The sequence below is a fragment of the Gopherus evgoodei genome, chromosome 7 (assembly GCF_007399415.2).
Source record: "Gopherus evgoodei ecotype Sinaloan lineage chromosome 7, rGopEvg1_v1.p, whole genome shotgun sequence".
Lineage (NCBI taxonomy): Eukaryota > Metazoa > Chordata > Testudines > Testudinidae > Gopherus > Gopherus evgoodei.
In genome coordinates, this window is record NC_044328.1 from 105,404,206 (window position 1) to 105,432,023 (window position 27,818).

At 40.0% G+C, this 27,818-nt stretch overlaps 1 protein-coding gene across 4 annotated transcripts in view; it reads right to left on the bottom strand.

Moving 5' to 3' along the window:
- Positions 1–305: 305 nt before the first annotated feature.
- The window catches only part of ARHGEF3 (Rho guanine nucleotide exchange factor 3), a 261,653-nt gene continuing 234,140 nt past the window's right edge, over positions 306–27,818 (bottom strand). For all 4 annotated transcript variants that reach the window (XM_030568685.1, XM_030568683.1, XM_030568682.1 and 1 more), the window contains 8 exons: positions 25,999–26,169; positions 22,234–22,296; positions 21,791–21,887; positions 21,621–21,697; positions 15,280–15,537; positions 10,395–10,565; positions 3,924–4,110; positions 306–2,776 (listed from right to left, as the gene is read on the bottom strand). In XM_030568685.1, the coding sequence (XP_030424545.1) occupies positions 2,430–2,776; positions 3,924–4,110; positions 10,395–10,565; positions 15,280–15,537; positions 21,621–21,697; positions 21,791–21,887; positions 22,234–22,296; positions 25,999–26,169 (1,371 nt within the window). In that variant the 3' untranslated portion in view covers positions 306–2,429. The remainder of the gene's footprint in view (positions 2,777–3,923; positions 4,111–10,394; positions 10,566–15,279; positions 15,538–21,620; positions 21,698–21,790; positions 21,888–22,233; positions 22,297–25,998; positions 26,170–27,818) is intronic.

The window sequence follows — 27,818 nt, forward strand, 5'->3', positions numbered from 1 at the left end:
TTAAACTGTTAACATTTTTTCCTCACTCACATTGAATGTCCAACCTGTATAAATTGTGCTGGTACAAAAAAACCCCACAATCAGGGAAAACATTCTGTGAAAATTTCTACCGATTTCCCTCTCAATGCTCTGAAAAATTTTCCATCAAAATTATGAAATTAGAACATTTTTGTCCAGCCATGGGTATATGATCCACTTCATCCAGAACCAAAATATAAACATTGCTTAGGTATGTTAAATACTGTTGAAAGCCCTGTGTACATTCAGCCATAATGGGCTCCTTGGATAATAAGCAGTCAAAACAATTAAAAAACAAAAAACAGTTTAATGTAATTTATTTGAAATGCTTCCATAAAAGTTTAAGGCCATTATACACAAATATTTCATCAACACAAACATTCTCTCCTCTTTTCCATAAGTCAATACTTTACATGCTTTTTGCTAACACTTCGGCCAACAGTTGTCATACCAAAAGTTCATAGCCTAATATATTTTCTATTTCCCCTCCCCCCATCAATAACATGTTCCCTTGTCCTATTCTTCTTCACTGGCATGCTCAAACATTCTACTCTAAAAATGAAGCAGTTTAAATAAATTACACGCCTGCAATAGAAAAAAATTCACAATGTTTCAAAAACTATAAATACAGAAATATGGTCTACAAGATAAAACTGACAACAGTTTTTTTTTAAAAAGTAATATACCTTGTTTTTATATTGATTATCTTGCCACACTGATTCCTTTAATGCACTTCACGACATATATACAAGGTAAGTGACATTTTATTTACTTTTTTTCTGTAAACTTATAAACACGCATGAAACAAACATTTTTGGCAATAATTTAGCAGTTTGACTACTTGTGCTGGTGTGCGTCTAATTTGCACAGGTTATCCTGCATTTTTATATCATCAAGGATCATGTCAATTAGTAAGGACACAAATTTTGCAGCCTACTTTACCTTTCAGTAGATTGGCATTATTTCCATTATAAAAGACAAACCAAGGATTCCTAAAATAGTCAGGCTGTTGCACAGTGTTTAAGACTGCATTTTAAATTGGCTGATCTGCCTCTCATCATAATGAGTCAGGCAAATAATAGACTTAATTAAATCAGCCACCAGAAAACACAGCAGTGGTTCCAATTACAGCATAAAGTTTAGATGCAGCAAAATTTAAAAAAAACTTGACAAAAATATAAAGGATGTGATATTTCCTAAAGGAAAATCAATTCCCTTTTTTATTTAAACTTTCTCTACTGTCTCCTAAGGGGTGTTTGTACAGCACCATTGATACAAGAGTGTGTCTCAGTCTTAAAAAACAACAACTATATGTAATTGTAAACAGTCATCTACACAAAATCTTGGGATGTTTTAAACTTTAGTTTAGTAGTAACAGTAAGTCAGGTCAGTGGAGTGCAAAATGCTGGAGGGCCTGCCTATTCAATGATCTAATGCTTTTATAGATTCTTCCTGTCTTAGTCAGGATAATACAGAATTATAATACATGGCACTGTAAGCCAAGTACCAACTGTTTATTTACAAATACCCAACATTCCCAGCATTTAATCTGAAGATTCAGTGTTAGTAGTAGACTTCTCTTTCAATTGATTTTAGTATTATGTGCTCCAGTAAGTAAACCACGGCCACTACACTGACCCTTCTAATTGACCAGATTACTATGTTGGTTTGCTGGATCTTCATACAGTGCTTCAGACTTTCTAAAATTAATCCTTAAGAGTCACTGTTGACATGGCCTACTCTTTACATTTCCTGTTGATTTATCACCACAATAGCTAACTTACCTTATTCCAAGATGTTATTTTTGTAGACATTTGCCTTTCTGAAAATTTTGAATGCCATTCCTAATTAAACACAGACTTCGATACCCCTTTTAAGACCCACTACATAGTTTGTCTTTAGGTGCCACGTTAAGAGGTCAAATACTGTAAAAACTATGGAAAGATTTATGTAATATACATATAAACAGTAGTTTAGACAGAGAAGACATGGGGGAGGTCCATGGCGTTAAGTATCTCCCACCCCTGATTTCTACCAGGGTTTATATGCCCTGCCCTGAACCTTGCTGAATACCACCAGAACCTTTAAATTGTGCCCCCCTACTATCAACAGTTATGCATCATCTCTGAGTTCAGAGACTCTTTCTACCAGCAGGACAATGAAAATAACTGGTCAAGTACCACTTTCATCCACCCAGATGTTTATGGAAATATCACAGGACAGGATTTGTAACAGATTCCAGCTTACATAGTTTGGCAGTTACAGTACTACACTCAAAGGTACAAGTACAAGAAAGATTGTGTTGACATTGTCACAAAAAAGTGTTAAGTGCTTTTCCAAACTGCTCCATTTATGGAATGCAAATACTGTACAGGTAAGACAAGTTTACTTCCGTGAACTGTAAGTTTCAGTCAAATGTTAGTTTCTATCGGTTTGTCATTCTCACAAGAGTTTATCTGTTCCATGCGTTCACAATCAATGCTGACTTCACTAGTGTCCATACTACAGTCTGACTCATTGTCTGATTGGTCCATTTGCTCAAGCCTGCTTTCTCCCTGTGGTACCCTACTCCCATTTGGGGATATTAGAAAATGTCCTTCTGAATCCAGTGTTCCAGTCTCTCCGTCACACACAACTGTTTCTTTGGCCTGTCGGATACAGTTAAGCCACTGTTGTTTGTTGAAGGAATCATTGGCTTGCAGTGAGTGGGACTGGCCTTGTGATCCACTTTTGAAGCTGATTCTAAAGAAGTTTTTAACTGAAAAACAAAATATGTCCATTGATTGCTTTGGGTGTCTGCATTTTTAATAAGTGCGTACATTAAAATAGTAAAACAATCAAGTTCTTAGATTTACTGGGTTGCTTCCCCAGGACTAAGTTAGAAATCCAAAGAATAAATAGAAGTCGAGGGAAAACCAAGAACCTTGTGTCGCTCCTACCTTCGTAAGGTAGTGGGGCACCCCCAGATACTACTGGAGTTGCTAAAAATTTCATGCTTGCTGGGTTAATTAGTTTAAAGTTCAGCCAATATAGTGATGCTATACATGCATAAAACCAACCACGAATGCCTAAACTGGCTGACTTCTATGCCAGTTTACCATTTCAAGCTTGGAACCTTAAGCAGCTCAGTAGAGTTGATGCTACCCCCAGAGCTCCGTGGAGCCTCTCTGGCTATAAACAGCCTTTCAGAGTTGTGAAATTTCACTTTTGCTCCCTACGGAGTAGCCAGGACTACTTGTTCCTGTGGCAGCTTGGGCCCCCTCTTACCTGTAACCCACAACATAAATCAGTCACAAAAAAATTTCAAAATTATTTTTCAGAAAGGTTAAAAGATGGTTTGTAATGGAAACCTGGTTAATTCATAGGCATTGATTCAACAAACATGTAACATGATTAACTTTAAGAATATGAGTAGTCTAGTTGACTTTAAAAGGATAACTTAGATGCTTAACATTAAGCACATGCGTAAGTATTTGCAGGATCACAACCTTAACAGTGGAGTAGCAGCCAATGCCTCCATAACAAGATGAAGAATCACAATAGATGAATCTTGTCATAAGGTTTCTAAATAAGCTACAAAATTTCAAAATATACTCTGCGGAGACTGTTTATAAATTCTTGTTTTGCTACTACGTTCTACTCCCTTTTCCACTTCCCAGTGCAGTAAAGGGGGTGTGTGTGTGTGTGCGTGCGCGCATTTGTGTTTTTGGGGGGGAGGGTGGAGAATCCCATTACTGATATGATGGATTTTTAAAATAGACATTTAGAGTCTTGTATAACAACAGTTTGAAAGAAAGGTCAAATTTTGGACCTAAAGTGTTATTTTAAATGAAGGGAGATTTCAAAGATACATCTATTCCCTGTGAACTAATGATACAGTATTCCAGTCAAAAGTGTATTCATACTTCTCTCATTGTTGCTAAATGCACCACGTATGGATCCACCTAGTCGCACCTCTCCATCCTGCAAATCTTCCAGGACAAGATCCTTTACTGGGATGGGCTGCCGGTATAGTTGGTAGCAGAGTTGTTCATTATGGGTAATAGCTCGGGTAATCACCAGCACTTCTTGGAACAAGAAGACATGCAGTTTCTGTTAAAAAGCATAAAAGGAAATTCAAATCATTATTCCTTTTAAGAAGTCACTAAACAAAGTTTATTTTAACTGTAATATATATCTCTGTGTTCTTTTAACAATATATATTCACTTTTAGTTCCCCTTGCTTAGGCATAAATAAGTAAATGTAAATTTGTTCACTACATCCATCACTGGGAGTCTCTTCTCTCCCTCCCATTATAATACTGTTGGTGGCCTAATATAGTATAAATATTCATACCCACATGTAACTTATGTAAACTAAGGAGAAAACTGAGATACTGTGGCCAGGTACACTACAAAGTTAGGTTGACACATGCTGCATTAGGTCAAGTTAATAATGTATGTGTCTATACTACCAAGTCCTTTCTGCCGATCTAAAAGGCCTGTGAAGTTGACTTCTGTACTCCACCTCCATGAGAGGCGTACCGCTTCAGTCGACATCCATGTGTGAATATGGGGATAGTGTAGACACTGTGCTGTGTAATTTGAATGAATTGGCCTCTAGGAGGTGTCCCACAGTGCTCCACCGTGATCTCTCTGGAGAGTACTTTCAACTCCACTGCACTTCAGCCAGGTACATAGGAAACAGACATCTCCGTTAAAGCCCTGGGAACTTTTGAATTCTCATTTCCTGTTTAATCGGTGTGGAGAGCTTGTCAGCACAGCTGACCATGGATGCTCAAGGCTGCAAATGCGCTCCAGTATGGAGCACACAGGAGGTAGTGGATCTTATTGCTGTGTGGGGAGAAGAGTCTGTGCAGGAAAAGCTCCAAATCAGCAGAAGAAACGCTAACATCTATGCCAAAATTGCACAGGTTATGGGGGGAGAAGGGCTACACCAGGGACAAACAGCAGTTCTCCATGAAAATAAAGGAGCTTCGGCAAGCATACCAGAAGAGAAGGGAGGCAAACAGTCGCTCTGGTTCTGAGCCACAGACATGCAACTTCTAGGAGGAGCTGCATGCAATTCTAGGCAGTGACCCCACCACTACCCCAAAACACTCCGTGGATACCTCCCAGGAGCCCTGGGCGACCTTGGGCAACAATGAGGAGGACATTGTTGACGAAGAGGAGAATGCACGGCAGGCAAGCAGGGGATCCGTTCTCGCCAACAGCCAAGAACTTTTTTTTTAAACTCTGGAGCCCATCCCCTCACAAGACCAATTATCAGCGGAGCGTGATGCTGGGGAAGGCACCTCTAGTGAGTACACATTTTCAATCACACTGTAGGGGTTACATGCTATTATTTTTAATGTTGAATCTGAATAAAAAAAGTTGGGATAGTGGTTATCAACGGCCACGCCAGCTACACAGAGGGTGCTCTCAGAAAAAAACTGTTTATGGATATTAAAGATCTTGGTGAGTCCTTCAGGCCCTGAAGTTTCGTGTCAGTCTGCTCTGAGAACAGAGAGGAGTCTTTGAAGGGGAGGTCTTAGATAGACTATTGGACCTTGAGAGGAAGGCCGGAAGTGACAGCGGAGGCCATTGTCCTAGCTGCCGAGTTGGCAGCATCCAGAGCCATCTGGAGAGAGGTCCTGGCCACATTCTGACCTTCCTCCAAGAGGGCAACATATTCCTGCCTTGAATCTTGGGGGCAGGGAGCTTTTACATTTAGTCAAGGAGTTCCACTGATGAAAGTCTTCTGTAATGATCTAGTATCTTGGTGTGTTTTTACTTAGGGGTAGCACTCAACTGGTCCTCCTTGTCCCTTTTGTTTGCAGCAGATATCACCAGGGACGGACGGATGTGTGTGAGAGAGAGAGAGAAAGAGAGAGAGAGAGCACGCACACGCAGGTATTCGAACCTACTTGCTGGCATATAATACTTCTCAGCCCTCTGAGCAGAGAAGTTTGCCACAGGGCCTCCAGAGGTCCCATCACCACCTCATTCATGGGCTAGGCCACCTTTAAGGGAGCTGCTGCAGCCAGGATATCAATAAGGCTCTGTGATGTCTCTGAGCTCCTCAATTTCCAGACTCAGGTACACAGTGACCTGCTTCAGATGGGCCTGATGGGCCCTGCAGTCATCCTGCAGAAAACAGGCTACAGGGTCCTGTGACAGCCTCGTCTGGAGAGGAGGAGGTGGAGCTCCTTCCTCTGCCTAACAACTACATCCGCTAGAGCCATCTCCTGGACATCAGTACCAAATCTGGAGTCCGGTGCTGAGTGGGAAGGAGTGGTAGCCTGTCTCTCAGAAATCACTGAATAGGAGTGATAGGAGGGAGAACCTGGTACTTGGGGGAAATCCCCAGGGGTTCCAATAAAGCTGCTGCATTGACTAGTGACCTGCTTGCCAGGTGCTGGCAGGAAGACTGGCACCGAAGTCCAGTGGTACAAACTGTGTGCCATTGGTAGGCTTTAGATGGCATGTAAGATTCAGACTCAGAAGAGGAGTCTTCTCTCGGAAACCACAGCAGAACAGATACCAGGATCAGGGAAGACTTGTCCCCAGAGGGTGCCGGGGGGCCAGGAAGGAGTCTGATGCTCCTTGTTCCATCCTGCTTCCAGTCAGGGGAGCTGCTAGGTTTCCTATTGGAGTTGGAGGGACTGGCAGAGAAAGAAGGTCCCAACCTGCTTGGAAAGCCTCTGGGGTCGATGGAACCATGAGACTGCTGGTGGACGGTCCTACACTGGATTCAGTGCTCCAAGCAGAGTTGATGGTGCCATCACTGGTCCAGGAGAGGAAGAGTAGCCCAGCACTGGTCTCATTGTGCTGCTTTTCCCCAGGTTGTCTCTCTTCTAGATCAGCAAGCACCCTCTGTTGGGGTGCTGCTTTCTGTGCTTCTCTCTCAGCACCAGAGATGAACGGTACCAAGGGAGCACTTTGCTCTGAGAAAGTACTCTTTGCCAAATTGGAGTGGCTTGGCTCTAAGACTGGTCTCAAGGTGGTTTCCATAAGGATACCCTTCAGCCTAATGTCTATGTTCTTTTTAGTGTGGGGTCTAAAGTCTCAACAGATCTGGCACTTGTCACTCATATGAGTTTCCCCCAAGCACTTTGAGCAGCTGGAGTGCAGGTTATTCCCAGGCATAGATTTGCATAAGGTACAAGGCTTGAAGCCCAGGGACCAGCACATGCCTGGCTCTTTGGGTGAAGAAGTCCCTTGACAACAGGAACTATTTATGCTAACAATAATTACAAAAAAATATTTACATTAAACTATGAAGAGAAGAGTCCATTAAACACTGGGAACAAAGCCTTACCAGAGGAAGAAGGGTTGTTCCAGCAACTGTCACAGGTGATAAGACGGAACTGAGAGGATGCATGGCCAGCAGCACCCCTTATGCCAGTGCATAAGTGTGCAGCTCCAGAGGGTGCTAGAACTGGCCCAATTGATACCACTGAGGAAAAATCTCCAGCAATGGTGCATGCAGTGCACAAACACCTAACATAGAATTGGACATGAGCAAGCACTCGAAGAACAACAAACTATCTGTAAAAACAGCAAAGAATCCTGTGGCACCTTATAGACTAACAGATGTTTTGGAGCATGTTAGTCTATATGGTGCCACAGGATTCTTTGCTGCTTTTACAGATCCAGACTAACATGGCTACCCCTCTGATGGTTAAACAGTTGCTATAACATACACGAGTTTGCACTAGTTAAACCCATTTTTAGGCTCAAACAAATTAACTTCTACACCCTACTGAAATGTGCCAGAGCGTGGGATTCATGTCTCCTGGCTTTCTGTGTGGGTTCTACCAAGGATGAGTAGCTTTACAATCTAGCAATGAAACATGTAGAGTTGAGCTGGTTGAGGCCTCTAATCAGTCTCTTGTCCCATCTGACCCTACCCCAGCTCCAGCTCACCCAATCCATTCTGTGGGCTGTACTGAATGGCTATGAGGGTCCAGCAAAGGGCCTCCCGACTGGGAGTTGGGGAGCTTGCACTAGTGAGCCTCATCCTGATACAGACTTTCCACTGCCAAGACTAAGCTCTCTAGGGCAGGGATTGGCTTTATTTGTCCATAGTGTCTAGCACAATAGGGTTCTGAGCCCTACCATAAGAAAACTGGCACCATGCAGGAGCTTATAGCAGGTATTCTTTTGGCTTCCTGGGGAATGAATAAGGCCCCATAGATATACACAGTGGGACATATTCACTGGTGACAAATGATAATGAAAATTACATGTAAAGTAAGTTTATAAGAGAAAGCGGGTCCTTTCTGCTTCATCTTAACACCCTTTCATTAATTGCTGTTCCTGCCACACACGCACAGTCTTGTCTCTTCAGTATGTCAGTTAAACTTACATAATGCCACCCACTGAATTTCAGCAGTTCTAATAAATGACTGGAGATATATCGACTTAAACAACATTAAATTTTTGCCATTTTTGAACTAGTAGCCAAAGACTTGCATATGAGGATTTAAAAATTGTAGGTGTAAATACATCAGGGTGAATTATGCCCCCAAGAGCAGAATCTAGTACATTATAATACCATCTCCCTCCCCCATTATAACCTGCATATTTTAGACTACCAGTCAAATGCATGCACATAAAGACAGATTATTCTAAATTCGAGGCAGAATTCATACACACACCCACACACCAATTTAGCCATATTTATAGGTGCCATATACTCCGGGAGACACACATACCCTGTATAATTTTTCCCATGCATGCATTTGGCGGTAATCTAAAACGTGCACATTGTATGGTTAATTTTTATCCAGTCAGTATATTTCCAGCTGCAGGTTTATTTATTAGATTTACAGGTTTCTTTCTATGACAATCAGTGTAGAAAGGCTTCTGCATAGACACAAACTAAACCATGTTACTTGTGACAGATTAAAGTTACTATGTCTCTAGCTGGTTATAAAGTCATGGTAAAAAGCTGTAGTTTAGACTGAGCCTCAGAGCTAATGCGTCCTCTGTTACATGTTAACTCACTACTGTGGGTTGCATTTCAGAAACACATATCTAGTATTCAGTCAAGAAGAGCTAGATTTAAGCAGTTTATAATACAATGCATGGAAATTAATTAATTCATGTTTAGCATATTAAATTCATAAATTTGCATATGACCATTAAAGACTAAAGCTATTTGCAAGATGATTAAAAACACCACATTGATACTTGAAATGTAATTAAAATAGTTGGGTCCTATTTTGGCATTATTTCAAAGATACAAGCAAAAAGTTTCACAAAACTTCACCAATCTTTCTTCCTAGTTCAAAAAACTTAAGCAAATTTGGTTTAAATATTTGGCTAGTAAGCAGAGCCCTGCAAATCTGAGGATATCCACGGATGGACCATTTTTGCAGCTCGCAGCTCAGATGTGGATACAAATTGTGTCTCTGCGCAGGGCTCTGCAACACAGACTCACCCAAATGGACTGGCTGTCACCCAGCCCTCAAGCTCCAGCTTGGCTCTCTGAATCATGCAGCAGCGAGCTGCGATATGTGGCATTAGCCCACTGGCATTTTGGGAGTTGTAATCTCCAGATTTCTTGGAGGAAGAAGATAAACTATAAGTCCCAGAAAGGAACGTGACCATGTGCTCCTGCGTAGTGAGCCAAGCGCTGCATGCACTGAGCCCTGACTGGGAAGGCAGTGCGGCACATGAAGGTCCAGGATTGTAGCCTCCCTGCTAGGAGGTCTCTGGGGAGAAGCAGGGGCTGTTAGGGAACGAGGATTTGGCATAGCCTGAATCACTGGTGCACAGTGACCTGCGGAGGTGTTAGTAGAGCCCTGCAAATCCGTGGATATCCACATCCGTGGACAATTTTTGCGGATCAGACTATCCAGCCAGGGCTCTAGTAAGTACTGCATATCTTTTCTACAGTTAGTATAGAAAGGTATCTGCAATTTCCCCTTTCTTTTAAAGGAAAGCAGTTATCTCCAGCCAGCCAATTGGCAATTCTCCCACAGCCTTCCTAGTGCAAAACACAAATGATGCACATGAGCTGGGACCACTATTTAATATTTCCACGTCCAGGGCTTGATCCTTCTCTCCTTAACTTTAATGACAGTGGGATCAAGTCTAACCTTTCTTATAAATAGATGTAACTGTAGCAGTCCAGAAGATGAGTGAGCCATTTCCTAGGTATTTAAATACAGTGTGATACTGTGGAACTCACCCGTGCTCCTGAAGGCCTCCATGGAGGGATAGAATCTCACAGAACAGGATCCTGCATAACACAATGGTCCCAACAACCTTTTCTCTCTCTCAAAATTGAACTGATGCTATATCCTCTCTATCTCAACTTGTAACATCATAGCACTGAAGGGACCTTATCTTAAAGTATATAGTGATAAAAAATATTTACTCCTTACCGCTCCCCTGTTGTTCTTTAGTTCACCGTGACAACACACCACACGCGAGTTATCAATCAGTGTGTCCTTTTGGCCTTCTTCAAGATAAATGAGCCTCTCTTTGTAATATTGGCACTCAGATTCACCCGTCTTAATGTTGATTTCTGCAACTATACCCTGAATTATATTTATCTATGGAAAAAGAACAAAAGAGGAATGAAAATATCTGAACTTCCATCAGATGGGCCTTTCACACTCTTTCTTAATTGTAAGAAGGTGATAAGAGGAAAAAAGTCACTTTGCTTCACAATGCATTTCATATTTCTTAGTCTTATGGTGGTCATGTTTGGAAGGTTTCAAGTGTAAGGTATGAATGTGAGAGTCAGAATAGAGCAGGCGAGAATGTGTACAGGTATTGTAGTTTGTCTTGTGTTTGTTTCTAACACTTTGCCTCTTCGAAATCTGAAGCTTGCTTCTTGATATCAGCCCTAAATGTTTAGAATGAAGGTAAACAGATTTAACTGTGAAACCAAATACATTTTTTATTCAACTAAAATTTATTTACAGTAGAACCTCAAAGTTATGAAAGCCTCGGGAATGGAAGTTGTTCATAATGGAAATGTTCCCCTAACTCTGGAAAAAAACGATTTGGTTGTTCTTTCAAAAGTTTACAACTGAATATAGACTAAAAACAGCTTTGAAATTTTTACTAGGCAGAAGAAAATGCTGCTTTTAACCATGTTAATTTAAATGAAACAAGCACAGAAACAGTTTCCTTAGTTTAAAAAAAAAAAGCTTTTTTTTTTTAAAAGAAGTTTACGTTTTACATAGTACTGTATTTGCTTGTTTAGTCTTTGTTGCTGCTTAATTCATACTTCGGATTCCAAATGAGGTGTATGATTGACCAGTTAGAGACCAGTAGACTCTGAGGTTCTACTGTATATGTATGTACACACACACACACGCTATGTACATACATGGTTGTACCAAATACACAGCCTATATGTATATTTATGGAATATAAAAATCACATTCAGAATGTTCTATATTGTACCAAACAATGTACAGCAGAACGAATTAAGGCCTTGTTCCTGCAACACTTTACTCACCTGAGTATTTGTATTGGCTTAAATGAAACTATTTACATGACTAACGTTATACTTGAGCATGTATGTTTGCAGGATCAGGATTATGAGTAATTTTTCTGTTACTTTGTGGGCAATATAATAACAACTATTTATTATCCTCATATTACAAAATGGAGAAACTGAGTACAGAAAGGCTGTGTTTTGCCCAAGGTCACATGAGAGATTAACAGTCAGGAATAAATTAACTTCTTCTCTCTCAGCATCATTTCTAGGTGGTGAGAGCAGGTGACTAAGTAATACCGTTAATAAAATATTAGCCTGGCTTTTCTCACTGAATTTGTGCCAGTTATGAAAATTACACTTGTTAAGAGAATAACAGCAAATTAATTGTATTTTATTGTTCTGATACTTGCACGTTATATCATTAAAAGTCTAATTTCAATTATTGTGCCTACACTTGCGGGAGTTGAAAAGTACAAGGTAGACAAAGATCCCACGGAAGCCATAAACAACTAATTTAAACCTATAGCTATATCATATCAGGCAGTTTCAGCTACATTATCCTTTAGAACTTTTGAGAACAGCAGCCATCAGTACCATTATATAACTTGATCTCTGTGAAATACAAAGGCTAGTAAAGTTAATATGCAAGGTCAGTAATTACAATATCAAATTAAATATGAAAATATTGCTGGGTAGGTTCACTGGAATTTAGTGGATTTGACTTTTCCTATGCTAAACGAACTACTTCTTCATCTCCAAATGAAATCCTATCTGCTGAAATCTAACCTTTGAACTTTCATGTTAGATAAGAGATTTTACAGGGAGCTTAGGTTTTTGCTACTGCCTTATAACTGCTACCTCATAATCACTACACTTCTATACAGCAAAATGACCTACAAATTTTGTTACAATCCTAAATTTCAAGTACATTAAGATAAGGGCTCACACAGCCCATAATTTTTTCTTTCCATAATCACCATCGGTTGTCACAATAATGCAATACAACACTTATTTACTAGTGTGTTGTTTGCGTGTGTGTGGGGAGTGTGTGTGTTAAAGTACCTTATGCCACTTTTATAAAATTTGTCCAGAAAGGACAAAAGTAGTATCTTCTACACTACCATAGTAAATCTCCCTACAAATACCATTTTGCATGTATGGATTTATGTCATGTCTTTGGCTTGCAGTCTGGTTCTGTACTTTTCCCAGCTAACAGCTTCAAGGTGCTTCTGTTTTATAAGCTAATAACTGTGTCCCCACCGGCTAAATAAACTCTGAAGAGTTCATTATCTAGATAAAAAGGATACATTCATATTATTATTTTATTTAAATGTATTCCCTCTCACTTTTTCCCTGTGTTCTGCATTCTCCAGAGATTAGCTATTGTCTTGAGAACTCCTCAGCCATATGCTCAAAACAAAAACATGTTTATTTGCCAACTAAATTTCTGATGCAATCCTCACCCAGTCACCCACTCCTTTTCAATTTCTCTCTTCACTGCCTGAAGGTTTAAATCTCTCTCTCCTACCCTACTAAGAGCAATCCCTTTTAAAATGTAATTGTATTCACTATCTGGTGTTGGAGGTGATGACAGGATGGGAAGGGAATTGGAAATCCAGGTGGCCATGGTTCTTTTAGGTAGAAATGAGCTGCTATTGAAGAAAGTTTTGAGGAAATATTCACTTAAATTATAAAATACATTTTTGGGACTGCATTCACAATCATCTGCATTTTCTACAAACATTCGAGCATAAGTATCACTAGCCTGACTACTTGCAAAATGCAAATTTTAAACTCAAAATACCTGAATATGTCAAAACAAAATTTATTTAAAAAAATCACACTATGTTAGTGAATTTCATTCAGAGACAGAAATTACATCAACACAATTCAAATATTGAAGTGCAACTATTCACAATATGTGGAGAAAGTGTTCTGTGAGGAAATGCACTAATAAATTTGAGTACTTAGTAAGCAGCATGTAAACAGCTCTTAAATAGAAGATGCAATATTCAGTAACTAAATAAGTTACTAATTGATTCATCATGCTTGAGTTATGGGCATGCAAATAGGGAGAGTTGTAGCCAACTGGAATTTTACCATTCATTCCAGGGTCACTGGTAAATAATCACACAGTTATGTATATCCTTTTGAACAGAATGGCTGAAAGCGATATGTAGCCATTCAGAATCTGCAGAATGTGCATAATGTATGGTTTTTTTTTCAAGATTCTTTCCCAGGTTCATTCTATCAATTCAAATAGAAACATACCAGGGATTAACTGGCAGAGCATATTTCCAGATGGGAGCACAAATTTATCTTATAAACCGAATAGTTTTAAGAGATAACATTTAGTAATTACTTGTCCTGAATTTAACTTAGCAACTGTACAGTTTGTGAAATACATCACTTCAAAGTTAAACACTACTCTGACAGTTTTGCAGTAATCTATTTAATATGAAATTACTGTAATACCAAGAAAAATTATCCTGATATATACTGTTAAAACACCTACCAAATATATCATTCCTGGAAAGGAAGCATTTTGAAATGAGAAGATATTTTACCAGACACTGGCTAGAGACATAACAAAAATTTGAAATAAAGAACAAGAACGGTTTCTTTAAATAAAAAGTGACAATCCTTAATTAGACATTTATAATAGAAAAAAGCAGACGTCGTAAACCATGTAGATTAAAACTTAAATCTGCACGTAAATTCCACATACTGAGGCTCTAAATTCTGCATCATAGCTGATCTGTTTTATATTAAGGAGTAGAGCTGAGCAAGGCATCTGGGTAGTGAGTAGCATAGTGATAGCAGATGTGTACTCTGTGATGTTTTGTGAAATATTATATTGTCAAAAAATAGCCCCTAAATTTTTCAGCAAGTAACTTAAAATCTACAAGCTCTACATACAACTAAGGCTAATAATGAATTCTGATAATGATAGAACTTTTAATTAAATATAGTTCCATTTAATTCGTAATAATTATGCCTGGGTTGTTAAAAAAAATAACTGCAAAGGATGTAAAATGGTTTCTTTCAAACACATTTATGGCATAATACATCTTACTAGCTGTGTTGTGACATTCATGCCATAGTCCCAAAAGGTAGGGCGAAGGGAAGGGAAGTCTGTCAACATGTCAATCAGGTCCTTTCCTTTAAAAATATATGCTTTGAATTCACCTCACTTCCTCTGTTTTTATTTCATACCTCATAAACTGATCAGAATAAAACATGGAATAAAGGCCAGCTCAAATCATATCATTTTCAGTACGATTTCTGTGGGTGAAATTCACCTGGGTATGGAAACTGTTCAGGTAATCAATCTGGCTGAACAGGAGTGCTTCTACAACCCCCTAAAAGCTGGGAATGAAGAGGCAGGTAAGAGGGAGTCTCCACATTGGGCCTCTATAGACCATAGGCCACATTATAAAAGATGATCAAGAGATGTCCAGAGAATGGGCTGCATGTCAGCATTTAGAGCTTGTTCCAAAGTCCACTGAAGTTACCGGGAGTCTTTCCATTGATTTCAATGTCCTCTGGATTAGGCCCTTACATTGATGCAGTGGCTCCAGCACCCCAGTAGAACTGATATGGAGAAGCTGAAGCTGCTATTCCAGGGAGAAAATGATCTACCCTTTCTGGATGTCACTTTAAACAGCCATATGACCGAATTACCTCTTCAGAAAAAATCAACATATTTAGACACTCCATTCATTAGTTTAGAATTAGTTTTATGGAACACCCTTCAGAGTTGAAGCTAAATGCTATAAAATATTTAAAAAAAAAACAAACCAACACAAACTTACCGCTTCTTCAAGCTGCTGTTGATCTGGATGATCATTTGGAGTATGCCTCAAAATTTCTCTGAGCAGCAGTGGGTATTTCACTAGGCGACTTCTTGGGATGTCAAGGAAATTCCAGAGATCCAGTTTGCGGCTGAAAGGAGACTCTAAGCAGCGCTGTAGGAAGTCTTGCACCCTGTGATCCTGTTTCTTGTGGTCCAATAAGGCTTTGGCTGCTACTTGATTACTGCAGTAGCTATCATATGAGTTTAGGCAAGGCAACTGAGGAAAGAGAAAAATGTATTTTGAAACTATAAGATGTAAAACTGAAAGCAAAAGGGTAGTGTGCTGTACAAAACCCCCTCTGTGCTACAGGTATTTTAAAATTAATTTAGAGGTCTCTCTCCTTGGTGTTGAACCATAGCTCATTAGTAATAATAGGAGTTAGATAAGAGTTACAAGGTATATCTTCCCCGATTACTAAATTTCCCCTGCAGCAAGATAAATTATTCTACAGTTATTCCTGTAAATCATTAGATAAGGCAGAAATTAAGTACTTGGAGTTTGGATTTGGTCATGATACTGCTCTAACTCCTAATTTGCAAATTCTTTTGTACATAGTCCTCACCATCGTTTGTTCATCACCTCTTAAGTATTAATTCAGCAGGTTCCTGTTGGGGAGTCTCCCCAATGAAAAGGGCTCCTGGAGGAGCAGCTGGAGGGAAGAGGCTCTGACAGCCTGATTTTTGTGGAGACACTACCAGTCAGCCAGAGAGAACCAGGAGACAGTGAGGAGGCTCAATGCTTTTGCATGGATGACCTAGCCTCTGGGCTTTTCAATCCTGTTGTGGGTTCCCTCTGAGTCCTCCCAAGTAGTCCCCTCGACCTGGACTTTACTTACTGAAACAGTTCCCACACTACCTGGACTTCTGTTGGAGGTTGTGAAGATTTGAGTAACAAAAATGAACGGTGGTAGTGCTTTGTACATTTTTGTAACACTGCAGCATTTCCATAGGAAGAAAGGAACTGCCACATTGGATCAGACCTGGGGTCCATCTAAGTCCAGTATCTTTTCTCTGATAACAGCCACAACCAGATACTTCAGAAGAAGATACAAGATACCCCACAGAAGGTAGGTGTGGTAGAATCTAATCACAATGAAGGTCTCATCCGAATCTCTATTAGAGATTGGCATAAAGGATTAGGTTTTCTATCACTTTTAAAAAGCTTTCAGAATTAACTATATTAAATGCTGATATTATCTATATAAATGCCCAATCCTGCTTTGAATGTTGCTCAATTCTTGGTTTTATTGCCACAGAATGCCACTAATTTCACAGTCTGATCAGGAGTTGTGAGAAAAAAATAAATACTTATTTTTATCAGTTTTGAATTTGCTGGCTTTCAATTTAATTAAATGTCCTCTTGTTGTTCTTTTGTTAGGAGACAGGAACAATTGAATTTCCCGATCTACCACCTTTATATCATTCGTTATTATGTGTTATCGTTCCCCCCTTATTAGTCTCTATTCTATCATTACTCTTTTTAAAAATCTACTCGAGTTTTTCCATGTTCCTAATAATTCTCACCGCCTTCCTCTGTATCTCCTCTAATTCTGCAGTAACCTTTTTGAAATGGGGTGACCAGTACTGCACATGTTGTTCAAGGTGGTGAATCATTGCATTTATATTTAAATTATATTTTCCATATTATTCTACTTGCCATTCCTTATGTATCCTTATATATTTTGTTCAGTTTTTGACCACAGTTGCACACTGAGCAAAGATGTTTAACTGAGCTGTTCACAACAATGCCCAGGTCCTTGACCCACGTTGACAGTGTTAAATTTAGAAACATGTCAAGTATAGGAGTAGTTCATTTCCCCCCTCTAATGTGCATTACTTTGCATTTAACAACACTTAAATTTCATCTACCACTGGGCTGTGGTTTATCTGGCTTAGTTAGTGCCCTCTAAATTTCCATACAGTCGTCTGTGGACTTGACTAACCAAAATGTGTAACATCTGCAGCTTTTGGCACCTGACTGCGCAATCCCTTTTCTGGATCATTAGTATATCAAGAAATGCTTGTTCTAAGAACCTTGCTGAATAGCGACCTGAAGCAGGATCCAGGTAAATCACTAACCTCTCATTAGGAGAAAACGAAATATATGTTACACTTAATCCTTAAAGAATATCCTGGTTCAAGAATTCTAGTTTACTTACTTTGCTGATTTGTAATTTATATTTTTTAATTAAAATTGTCCGTGAGTCACTGCTAATTTAGGTTCTACTTCCTCCTTTTCAAAACCCTGTGAATGCCCAATATTTCCATTACAAAAAAAAAGAATTAGCAGTAAGTAGTGGACACAAAAACTAATTAAAATCCTGAGCACATCACTGCCCATTTGCCTCTCAGATCATTACATTTGTTACCATGCTGCCCAACCGCCAAGGTAACCAACTATCACAGGGGTAGCCGTGTTAGTCTGGATCTGTAAAAGCAGCAAAGAATCCTGTGGCACCTTATAGACTAACAGACGTTTTGGAGCATGAGCTTTCGTGGGTGGATACCCACTTCGTCAGATGCATGCATCTGACGAAGTGGGTATCCACCCACGAAAGCTCATGCTCCAAAACGTCTGTTAGTCTATAAGGTGCCACAGGATTCTTTGCTGCTTTTAAGGTAACCAACATCTCCTATAATCCTGCTTTCACACTACATCAGTTTTCTTGTTCCCTCTGCATACTCTGAATAGCTCTATCAATTTGTTAAAGATGAACCTACTATGATGGTGGCAACTTCAAAATAATGTCGAGCAAAAGCTACTTTTTACAAGACAATATAACAAAAGCATATTTTATAGAGCAAGAAAATATTAACGAGAGTAGTTCTCCAAAATACTGTAGTAAATGAAATGTATACAAGAGAGAGATAAGTTTGTATATACACCTCTTTAAGGCAAAGATAAACTTTTGAGGTAAAAAGCAAAAGCCAGTGTACAAACTAATTGGTAGTCTGTGTTTTTTTTTTAAATAAATATTTTGTCCATTATTTAGAAAACCAGGAAAATGTTAGTCTTTCTCCTGTATAAATATGGATTATAATTACAGAAATTATACAAAATGATGCAACACCAGAAAAGTAAAAATTATATTTTGAGGCATGATTCTCATATCTATCTGGGCTAGTTATGCACGCAATGTGCATTTCATGATAATGGAACGTCCAAACGTGTGTGTGCCCAGTCTTGGAAACTTCAATTTTTGGTTGCATGTTTGAACACCTAAACAGGTGAGTAACAAACTCATGAGTCTAACTCATTTAGGGTAATCAATTATAATTTATTTGCGACTTCACTACAATACTCCAGAACTAATGTATCATTCTAAACTAATGAATAAAAACATTTTGGTTTTTCACTATATGAATTAATATTGCATCTCAAAATTCAACTGCTATTTTTCACATTGAGTAGCTAAGTATTTTGAATGTATCCAAATTACTTGTGTCCACTGTAACATTTTTAAATGGTTTCATTCTCTCAAACAAGTCACTTTAAGTGTTGTGTCCGTCTCCCCTCACCCACTTGAAATCAGGTTAAATTGCTGGAAATAATTGAAAATGGAACTGAAAATTCGTTTAACAAAACAGTGGGAAACAGCCACATTAAATAAATAAATAAATGGTTCAGTGAAGAAAAATAATCACTCATTCATTTATAGGCTTTCAAGATAGGAAATAAGTGATTCATTTGAAGTAAAAAAGAACAAGGGTCACCTTCATCCTGGGGTGAAAGTAACTTACAGGACTTACCGGTGCTGCTGGAGTCCTGGGGGGGCGTGGCCTCAAGCAGAATGGGTGGGGCTCAAGATTTAAAGGCCCTGGGGCACCAGCTGTGGCTGGGTGCCGCAGGGCCTTTAAAATCAACCAGGGGTTCTCAGATGAAGAGGTGGCTGGGAACCCCCCGGGGCTCAGGGGAAAATTAAAGGGCCCAGGGCTCCAGCCGCCACGGGGTACCCCGAGCTTTGCCAGGCTGGGGCTGGGATGTAAAGGGCTCAGAGCTCCTGCCGCTGCGGGGAGCCCCAAGCCCTTTAAATCCCAGCCTCAGCCCAACCGCCAGAGCCATGGCCGAGATTTAAAGGGCTCTGGGCTGCCCACAGCCATAGGCAGCCCAGATCCCTTTAAATCCCCGCCGTGGAAGCCGGTGCGGTCCGGCACAGCCTACTGGCTGTTGCCGGTACACAGTACTAGACCTACCGGCTTACTTTCACCTCTGCCTTCATCTCAAAGGGTTTCTGTTTAAAGGGGGCATTTTCACTTTTTGGTATAAATATTTCATGGGCTGAATGGCTTTTAATATTTCCATTCAAAAGCTTCTAAGATGTTTTATTTTGTTCTGTTAAGACGACCAGAATCCAATCACGTTATACTACTTGGTCCACAGTTCCTACTAGCGTAAAGACATCTGCAGTTAAAAGCAAACCTTAATGCTATGTATTTAAAAAACAAAATGGATTGTGTGCGTTAGATGTGAAGATATATACTCTATGGAGAATTATTAGTTTGCTCTAGACACGGTAAAATTTGCATAGTCACTTAGGTACTCAGGAAAATTTTATCCATAATTTTAAGATAAACAGACAGGGTACCCAAGTGAAGAAAAAACAAGACAATCAAAAGATAGCAGGAACATTTACAGACTATTTTTGAATTACTGTACATCACCTATTGATGGTAACGCTTCAAAAGATTTAGTACTCTGGTTTGGATAAGTGTCCAAAAGCCTCAAATGTTTACCACAAGCTTTTCCAAAGCTCTTTGGCCTAAACAAAATATCGTTGAGAACAAAAGCTATTTTATGATTTTGGTACTTGTTGGTTCCAGCCTTGTATAATACAGTCTCAGTTACATAAAGTCTTTTTGGGGGCGTAGGGAGGGGAGGGAAGCACCTAAAACCTTTGAATAATCAGGGATCTGATAACCAGAGGAACTAATTCAGCTTTGAAGTCTGCACTAAGGAAAGCACAAAAGACCTTCAGAGTCTGCTGAGCTGGATCCCCCAGTTACAGAGAGCTGAGAAGCTCAATAAGGTACCACATGATTAGGGAGTTTAGGCATGGATCCACAGAGGAACAACACTGCAATCCACAAAGCCTGAGTTAGGCACCCAGGCTTCCTATAAAATGAATGGGGAAGAATAGGTACCCTAACCACCAAACTAAGGGACATTCACATGTGGAGCTCCCTCATTTATCATACTGAAGCTATTTCACAATATATAAAGAAAGTCATTGGAGCAGGGGGACTGGATCCTGGATCTCCCACAACCTAGGTGGTTGCCCTAACCCCTGGATTAGAGTCACTCTCTCTCTCTCTGGCCCAGTGACTATGTATTTATAAGGAGTGGAACAGCTTCAAGTGGAGAGAATGAGGGAGCCCCACATCAGAATATCCCATAGCTCAGTGGTTAGAGCACACCATTGAGAGGTAGGAGATCCCTGTTCAAATCCTCTTCCCCTCCCACCCCACCTCCAGGCAGAGGAGAGAATTGAACTTGCGTCTTCAACAATCCAGGTGAATACATGGGTGGCACCCTCCCCCTTTTTGATTGCATACAATCTAGTTGGCAGCCTCCGAGTTCATGCCAGATTGGGTTCCACAGGGGAGACTGGGGAAAGATAGGAAGAAGAGCACCTATTTGTGTATTACATTGGGGATTAGGTGGGAGATAGGCATCAGCGGCAGTGAGCATTCCCAGAGGCAAGAATTTAGGTATCTAGAGAACTATTACCCTGAAAATTGCGGCACTGAGTTTAGAAAATGACTGAGGTAGCATGCCAGTGGGGATTTTGTGGATCACAGTCAGCCTAAAACTGAGACTTAGGTGCCTAAGTACCTTTGGCACTTGAGTGGTACCTCAACTAAAAAGCTTTACATTTATATATGAATATACATAAAATCTTCTAAATTCAAATTACCTCTAACCATAAAATAAACTGTCCATCTAAATCCTCACAAAAGGAAGGTTCTGTATCTTTCCATATAAACATGGGGTCATGTCAGATCCTCAGGTGGCTGGCACATGATTTCAACTTAAAGTGCTTTTAACACTACTTATCACTAAAACAACTAGAGCTTTGAACACACATCCTTTTCTAAATTTTAAAATGACAAAATCAGAAAATTTAGGGGAAATGCTCCTAATCTGATTGTATTGCAATTCTTATTAGCCAACTGTCTCTTTAAAAATTGAAATTCTTTTGAAGAGATACTCAATATAAAAGATAAATGGTCTGCTAAAAGATACAAACCAATGAAACAGTTACAAATTAACTTCAAATTTGATTAGAAAATCTGCCTTACCCAGGCCACAAGGATATGACCAACATGCTCAGTAGATCCATCAGGTTTCCTGACCTCCTGAAGCCGCCTAAGAAGATCTGATCAAAATAAAATAAAGAAAAATTTACTTGCTGAGCATGCTAAGTATAAATTAGTGTAGAATTATAATAATTCATTGAACGGAATTATACCTTCATGTAGAGGGATTAGAGAATCCAGTGTTCCAAAAATCTGGTTTAATTCTTGCTCTGTCATTATGGAGAGTTTAAGCATAGGATCATGATAAGCCTGCAAAAACAAGCAAACTTTAGCATATATGTGGTGTCTAAGAAATTATAGAGAGAGCGCTTAAAATTACTACAATCCCTGTTTTTTACACTCTTAACATTCTGAAACATTCAACTTTTGGACTGAGTTTTTTCTAATTGGTATCTAACACAAGGTGTGCTTGTGAAAATTTGAATAAAATACCATCAGCCACTTTAGAGTTATGGGAGGATTTTTTTCCAACCTTAACTAGATGGCAGCTGCCATTATTAAATCTACTATATAAAAAAAAAAAAGGTATGTATGTTTTAAAAAGGCAACACCTCCCCAAAAAAACAGTTTTTGAATCATGTATGTATATAAATACCTTTTTTGCTAACTTCAAGTCTTCTATCAAGTCTTCTTCTCCCTGGGAAAGTTCAAAGATAGCCTGTAAAAAAAGGACACAATAAATTTCTTATTTAAATTGTACTCAACTTTAAAAGTTACTGTTATATTCTGAACAACTGTATTAGTGCACAGCTACATTTTCTTGCTAAATCTAGTTGAAAAAATAAATGTAGATTTAATCTATAAAATCACCTATTTGCTAAGCATTACTTTTGAAGGCTTGTTCTTGCAAGACTTCTCATGAAACATTTGTCTGAAAAAATTACAGAAGTACAGTTTTTGGTTTGACATATTTCCAATCCAGAAGGCCATTTTATATGTTTAGTTTAGTTACCAAAAATAATTGATATGATATTTTGATGTAAAATAATTGGTGTTTATACAGTAATTATGAGAGAGTTTTGTGTTTGGGTTTTTAAAAAAACATTAATTGGCAAAAGGTTCCAGACTGTCTAATGGTACAAATGTTGGGGTTGCTTTAAATGTATAAGTGGTATTAAAAATATTTTTAATTTGGCATACCATGTTTTCCTTGAAGGAAACAGAGCGCTGTGGGACTCTCTCCTCATACTAGCCACTTCTTATAAAGTGAGTTTTGCATTTTATTATTAGAAATAAATAGCAATTTAATATTATGCACACTTCCAGTACAATCTCTTACTAATGATAGTATCCAAATAGGTCAGACAAAAAAAAGAAAAGAAAAACAAAAAACAAACAGAGATGGTGTGGCTCCACTGCTCAATGGAGAAGGTGAGTTGGTAATGGAAGATAAGAAGACAGATCTGTTCAATGCCTACTTTACTTCAGTCTTCATGCAAAAAACAACATGCAACCAGACCACTAGCAAAGTTATCATAGACTATAAAGGGAAGGGATGCAGATCAGGATAAGTAAAGGATGTTAGAGATTTTTCTGACTAATTTGAAGAAATTCAAGTAAGCGGGCCCTGATGCTATTCACACCAGGGCGCTAAAGGAATTAGCAGAAGAAATTTCAGAACCATTGGGAATAGTATTTGCAAGTTCCTGAATGACATGAGAAGTCCCAGAACACTGGAGAAAGGTGTCCCGATCTTTTAAGAGGGGGAGGGAAGGGGAAAGGAGGAGCTAGGGAACTATAGACCAGTCAGCCTGACCTCAGTACCTGGGCAGCTATCAGAGCAATGTATAAAACATTCAATTTGCAAATACCTTGAGGATGAAAGGGTGATCACTAGCAGCCAGCATGGATTTACTAAAAATAAATCAAATCAAACTTGATTTCCTTCTTTGACAAGGTAACTGGTTTGGTGCATAGGGGGAATGCAGTGGATACAATATGTCTGGACTTTAGCAAGGCTTTTGACAGTCCCACATGACAGTCTCATAAATAATCTGGAGAAATGTGGGCTGGGTAGAACTACCATTAAGTGGATACATAATTGGTTAAGCAACCTCAAACAAAGAGTAACTATTAATAGAACGATGTCAGAGTGAAAGGAGTTCCACAGGGATCTGTTTTTGGTCCGGTGTTATTTAACATCTTTATTAATGACCTGGCTGTAGAAAGAGAGAGCATACTGATCAAATCTGCAGATGAAACAGAGTGGGGGGGTGGAGGAGAGGGGCGGAACACAGTTGCAAACACTTTGGAGGATAGAGTAAAAATTCAAAGGGCTCTTAATAAATTGGAGAACTGGGCTATGGACAAAAAAAGCAAATGCAATTTTGGTTTGCATTAACAGAGGCATAGCATGCAAGTCATGGGAGGTGATAGTACCACTCTACTTGGTGGTAGTCAGGCCTCAGCTGCAGTATGGTGTCCAATTTTGATCACCATTATATAGACAGGATGTAGAGAAACTGGAAAGAATCCAGAAGCAAGTGATAAAGATAATCAAAGGGATGGAATGGAAGCCATATGAGCAAAGGCTGCAGGAACTTGGCATAGATAGAGGTATTCAAATACTTGAAAGGCTGCCATAACGATGGAGAAAATTTTCTCTCTTTTGCCACAGAGGGCAGGACAAGAGGCAATGGGTTCAAACTACAGCATATCAGATTTAGATTAAATCTCAAGCAAAACTTCCTAACTGTAAGAATAGTAGGACAATGGAACAAACTGCCTAGGGAAGTCACGGAAACTCCTTCACTGGAGGTTTTCACAAAGCAGTTGGATAGCCTTGGATGGTTTAGGCGCAACAAGTCCTGCATCATGGCAGCAGGATAGATTAGATGACCCTTATGGTCCCCTCTAACCCTCTGGTTCTATGAATTCTGGAGGTTCCAGAGTTTTAAAATAATTTTTGCATTGAACCACAATGGGCAAATCAGCACTGTAAAGGTTATTTCTTCAAGGACCCTTCAGACAGTGTCTCATTTGTAAATGTTTGCAGAGGGCACCTAGTAGAAACCTATAATTGGACCTTCTCGCCCGCAAAAAGTTTAGATTCTCCTGAACCTCTGATGCTCTGGTTTAACCAGTCTGACACATGACAATTACCTTCCTGACCCTGAGAGAAGAGCAGAAATGTACACCTACACTGTTAACTAGAGGCCAGTGTTCATTTCTGGGAAGGGTGCTATAAGAGAACAGCCAGCAGAGACTGTGTAGAATGACATCCTTGAATCAGCATTTTCTCTGGGTGTCCTGGAAACACTTCCATCTCCAGACTGCCATGCCCACTTTGGGGTTGCTGCTCTCTGGCTGCAAGGCTACCAATGGAGGCTGTGGGTGCATTACACCAGTGGACTTTCTACAGTTGAGGACCCCGTGCCAGGATCTGCACTCAGCAGAGACCAATGCAGATCCTTGGTCAATTGAGTAACATTATTTGTATAATAAAACTTCTTCTACTGAAAGCTCCCTGGGATAAAGATTGTGCTTTCCTGAGTGCATGCAGTACCCAGCGTGTACATTATTCTCATTGCGGTCTGTGGGTACTATGGTAGTATAGATAAAACAACCACCACCACCCAAAACATGCACACCCACACAAGCAATTTTAATTTCAAATATCAATGTTAATATACAGGAATTATTGAAACAACTTCTTTTAAAAAAAACAAAAAACCAGAGTATGGTTTCATTATAAAGACCACAGGTGGAATCCTGTTCCACTGAACTCAATAGAAATTTCAAATGCTGAGCTAATGTTTACTAATTTACTATCATCCCTAAATTCCACGTTTTAGACCAGTGTTTCCCAAATGATGGGTCCCAAACCACCAGCAGGTCACAGAAAGGTTCTAGATGGGTTGTCAAATCCAGGGACAGATTTTCCTGGTGAAAAACAAACATACAGGGGAGCTCCCAGAGGGAGGGGTTTTGGAGAGTGAGGCCACCCTGCACCGCAGTGGCAGCTCAGATCCTACTGGGCTGGGGGACTCAGAGTCGCAGTACTCCACAGTACTCTATCATGATGAGAGGGCAGCCAGACCAAACCTGAATGGCATTGCAATCTCATGTGCCAATTCGCAACTCCCAAAATGGGGAGCTGAGCCCAGCCCTGCAGGAGAGGAGCCGCCACTGCAGGCAAGTGTGGACTGTGCTCGTTCTCCAACTCCTCCACCTCCGGGCCTTCCCTACACACCAGGCCAGGATGGGATTAGAATTGTGATGCTGGAACAGAGGATGCATATATGTAATGTAGGGTTGCAAAGAGACAAAATGCACTTGGTGAATTGCCTTAGTAAAGAGTCTGAGAACCACTGCTTTAGACAAAACTGTCAAAAGTTTAGAAGCATCGAAATAATAGTACCTCTTGACGCTTGATTTCTTTGGATGTAAGCATCTGATTGACACAAACATCAAAGGTCTCACTCCACAGCTTGCTGTCCCTTCGTTTTGTGCTAGCAGGGGGTACATTTCGAGACCACGGTCGTGGGGTGAACAGATCAGGGCGACTGTCACTACGGAAACTGATAGAACGCTAACAAGACATAAAAGTAGGACAAATGTTAGATCAGTTTGCTCATGTTTCAGATTCCTCAAAGCAAAAATAATATCTTTACAAGAAAAAGTTGCATAATTTGTGCAATCAAATTAAATGGTTTCTATAACTATCAGTTCCAATTTTTCCAAATTTGTTGAGGATATTGGCACTAGAACCTTTTATTTTAGTACTAGGAACATAAGAAATGGCACGTGAAAGCATGTTTTCTGGTCCATTTGTAGTTCAATAACCTCTTTCCTGCAGTGGCATATATTGGCTCCCTATCCTCAGTGTTATAGGATTAATGTGTACATTCTGTGTAGAGCATTCATACACATTGCAGTCAATAAGAATCTTAGGCTATAGATATTCAGGCCTGTCTGTAAAGGCCTACACTTTAAGAATTTAGGTATATGTTTTATCACTTAAGTTAGTTATAGAGGTACAAAACAAGAATCAAAATCACAGTCTGCCTGTTTATAGGCCTTTTCTCACTATTACAGTCTAAGGCCATGTTTTTAGGCTAAGATCTTTAGCTAAACAGCAGAGGCAGCCATAAGCTGGAAAGTGTATGGTCACATCCTTACATTCCAAACTAGTCACATTGAAATAAGGTGCTATTGGGCTGTTAGGAATACAATCCTGTCCTAATAAAGCCTATCACCTCCAGAGAAAGGGAAGAGCCTAGAAGATTTAAAGAAAATTTAGTTTGATAGCATCCTGTCTGGCAAGAAATCACTCCTCAATAGCTGTGGTTGTGAAACCCTCATTTCTGTATGTTTTATCTTTATGGACCCCACTTTGCTATGGTTTATTTGCATGGTCATTGTCTGGTTCTGTGATTGTTTCTGTCTGCTGTATAATTAATTTTGTTGGGTATTAACCAATGAAGGTGGTGGGACATACCGTATATACTCGATCAGAAGCCGGTTCGTTTATAAGCCAACCCCTCCCCCCCAAGATGGATAAGTAAAAATGGAAAATTATGACCTGTTCATAAGATGACCCTATAATTCAGGAGTTGGCAAACTTTGGCTCCTGGGCCATCAGGATAAGCCACTGGCAGGCCAAGATGGTTTGTTTACTTCGAGCATCCAAAGGCACGGAGGTAAACCTAAGTAAACAAAAGTATCCCAGCGTACCAGCTTCTTACCCTGACGGGCTGGGATAGCAACTGGTGGGGAAATTTGTGTGTGTGTGGGGGGAAACAGGAGGTCAGGGGAGTAACCCGTGTGACCACTCCTCACATGACCCCACCCCTAGCCTGGGGACCCCCCCCCAACTTTCCCCATCCCATCCCTTCCCACCTTATCTGGGGAGAGCCAGGGGAGGATGTCTCTTGTCTGGCTGGAGCTGCTCCGGAGGCGCAGCTGCAGCCTGCTCCGGCAGGCTGGGCCACCCGGCACAGCTGCAGCCTGCCAGCCCCGGAGCTGCAGCTGCTTCGGAGGCTCAGGGGAGAGCAGCATGGCCTGAGGCAGAGAGACTCTAGCCCTGCCTCTTCCCTTCTGTCTCTGCTGCCTCTCCTTGCTCCTTCTGTTGAGGGGAGGGTCTGTGTCCCATCTCTCCCTCTCTATACCCTGTATCAGAGGGTAGCCGTGTTAGTCTGGATCTGTAAAAGCAGCAAAGAATCCTGTGGCACCTTATAG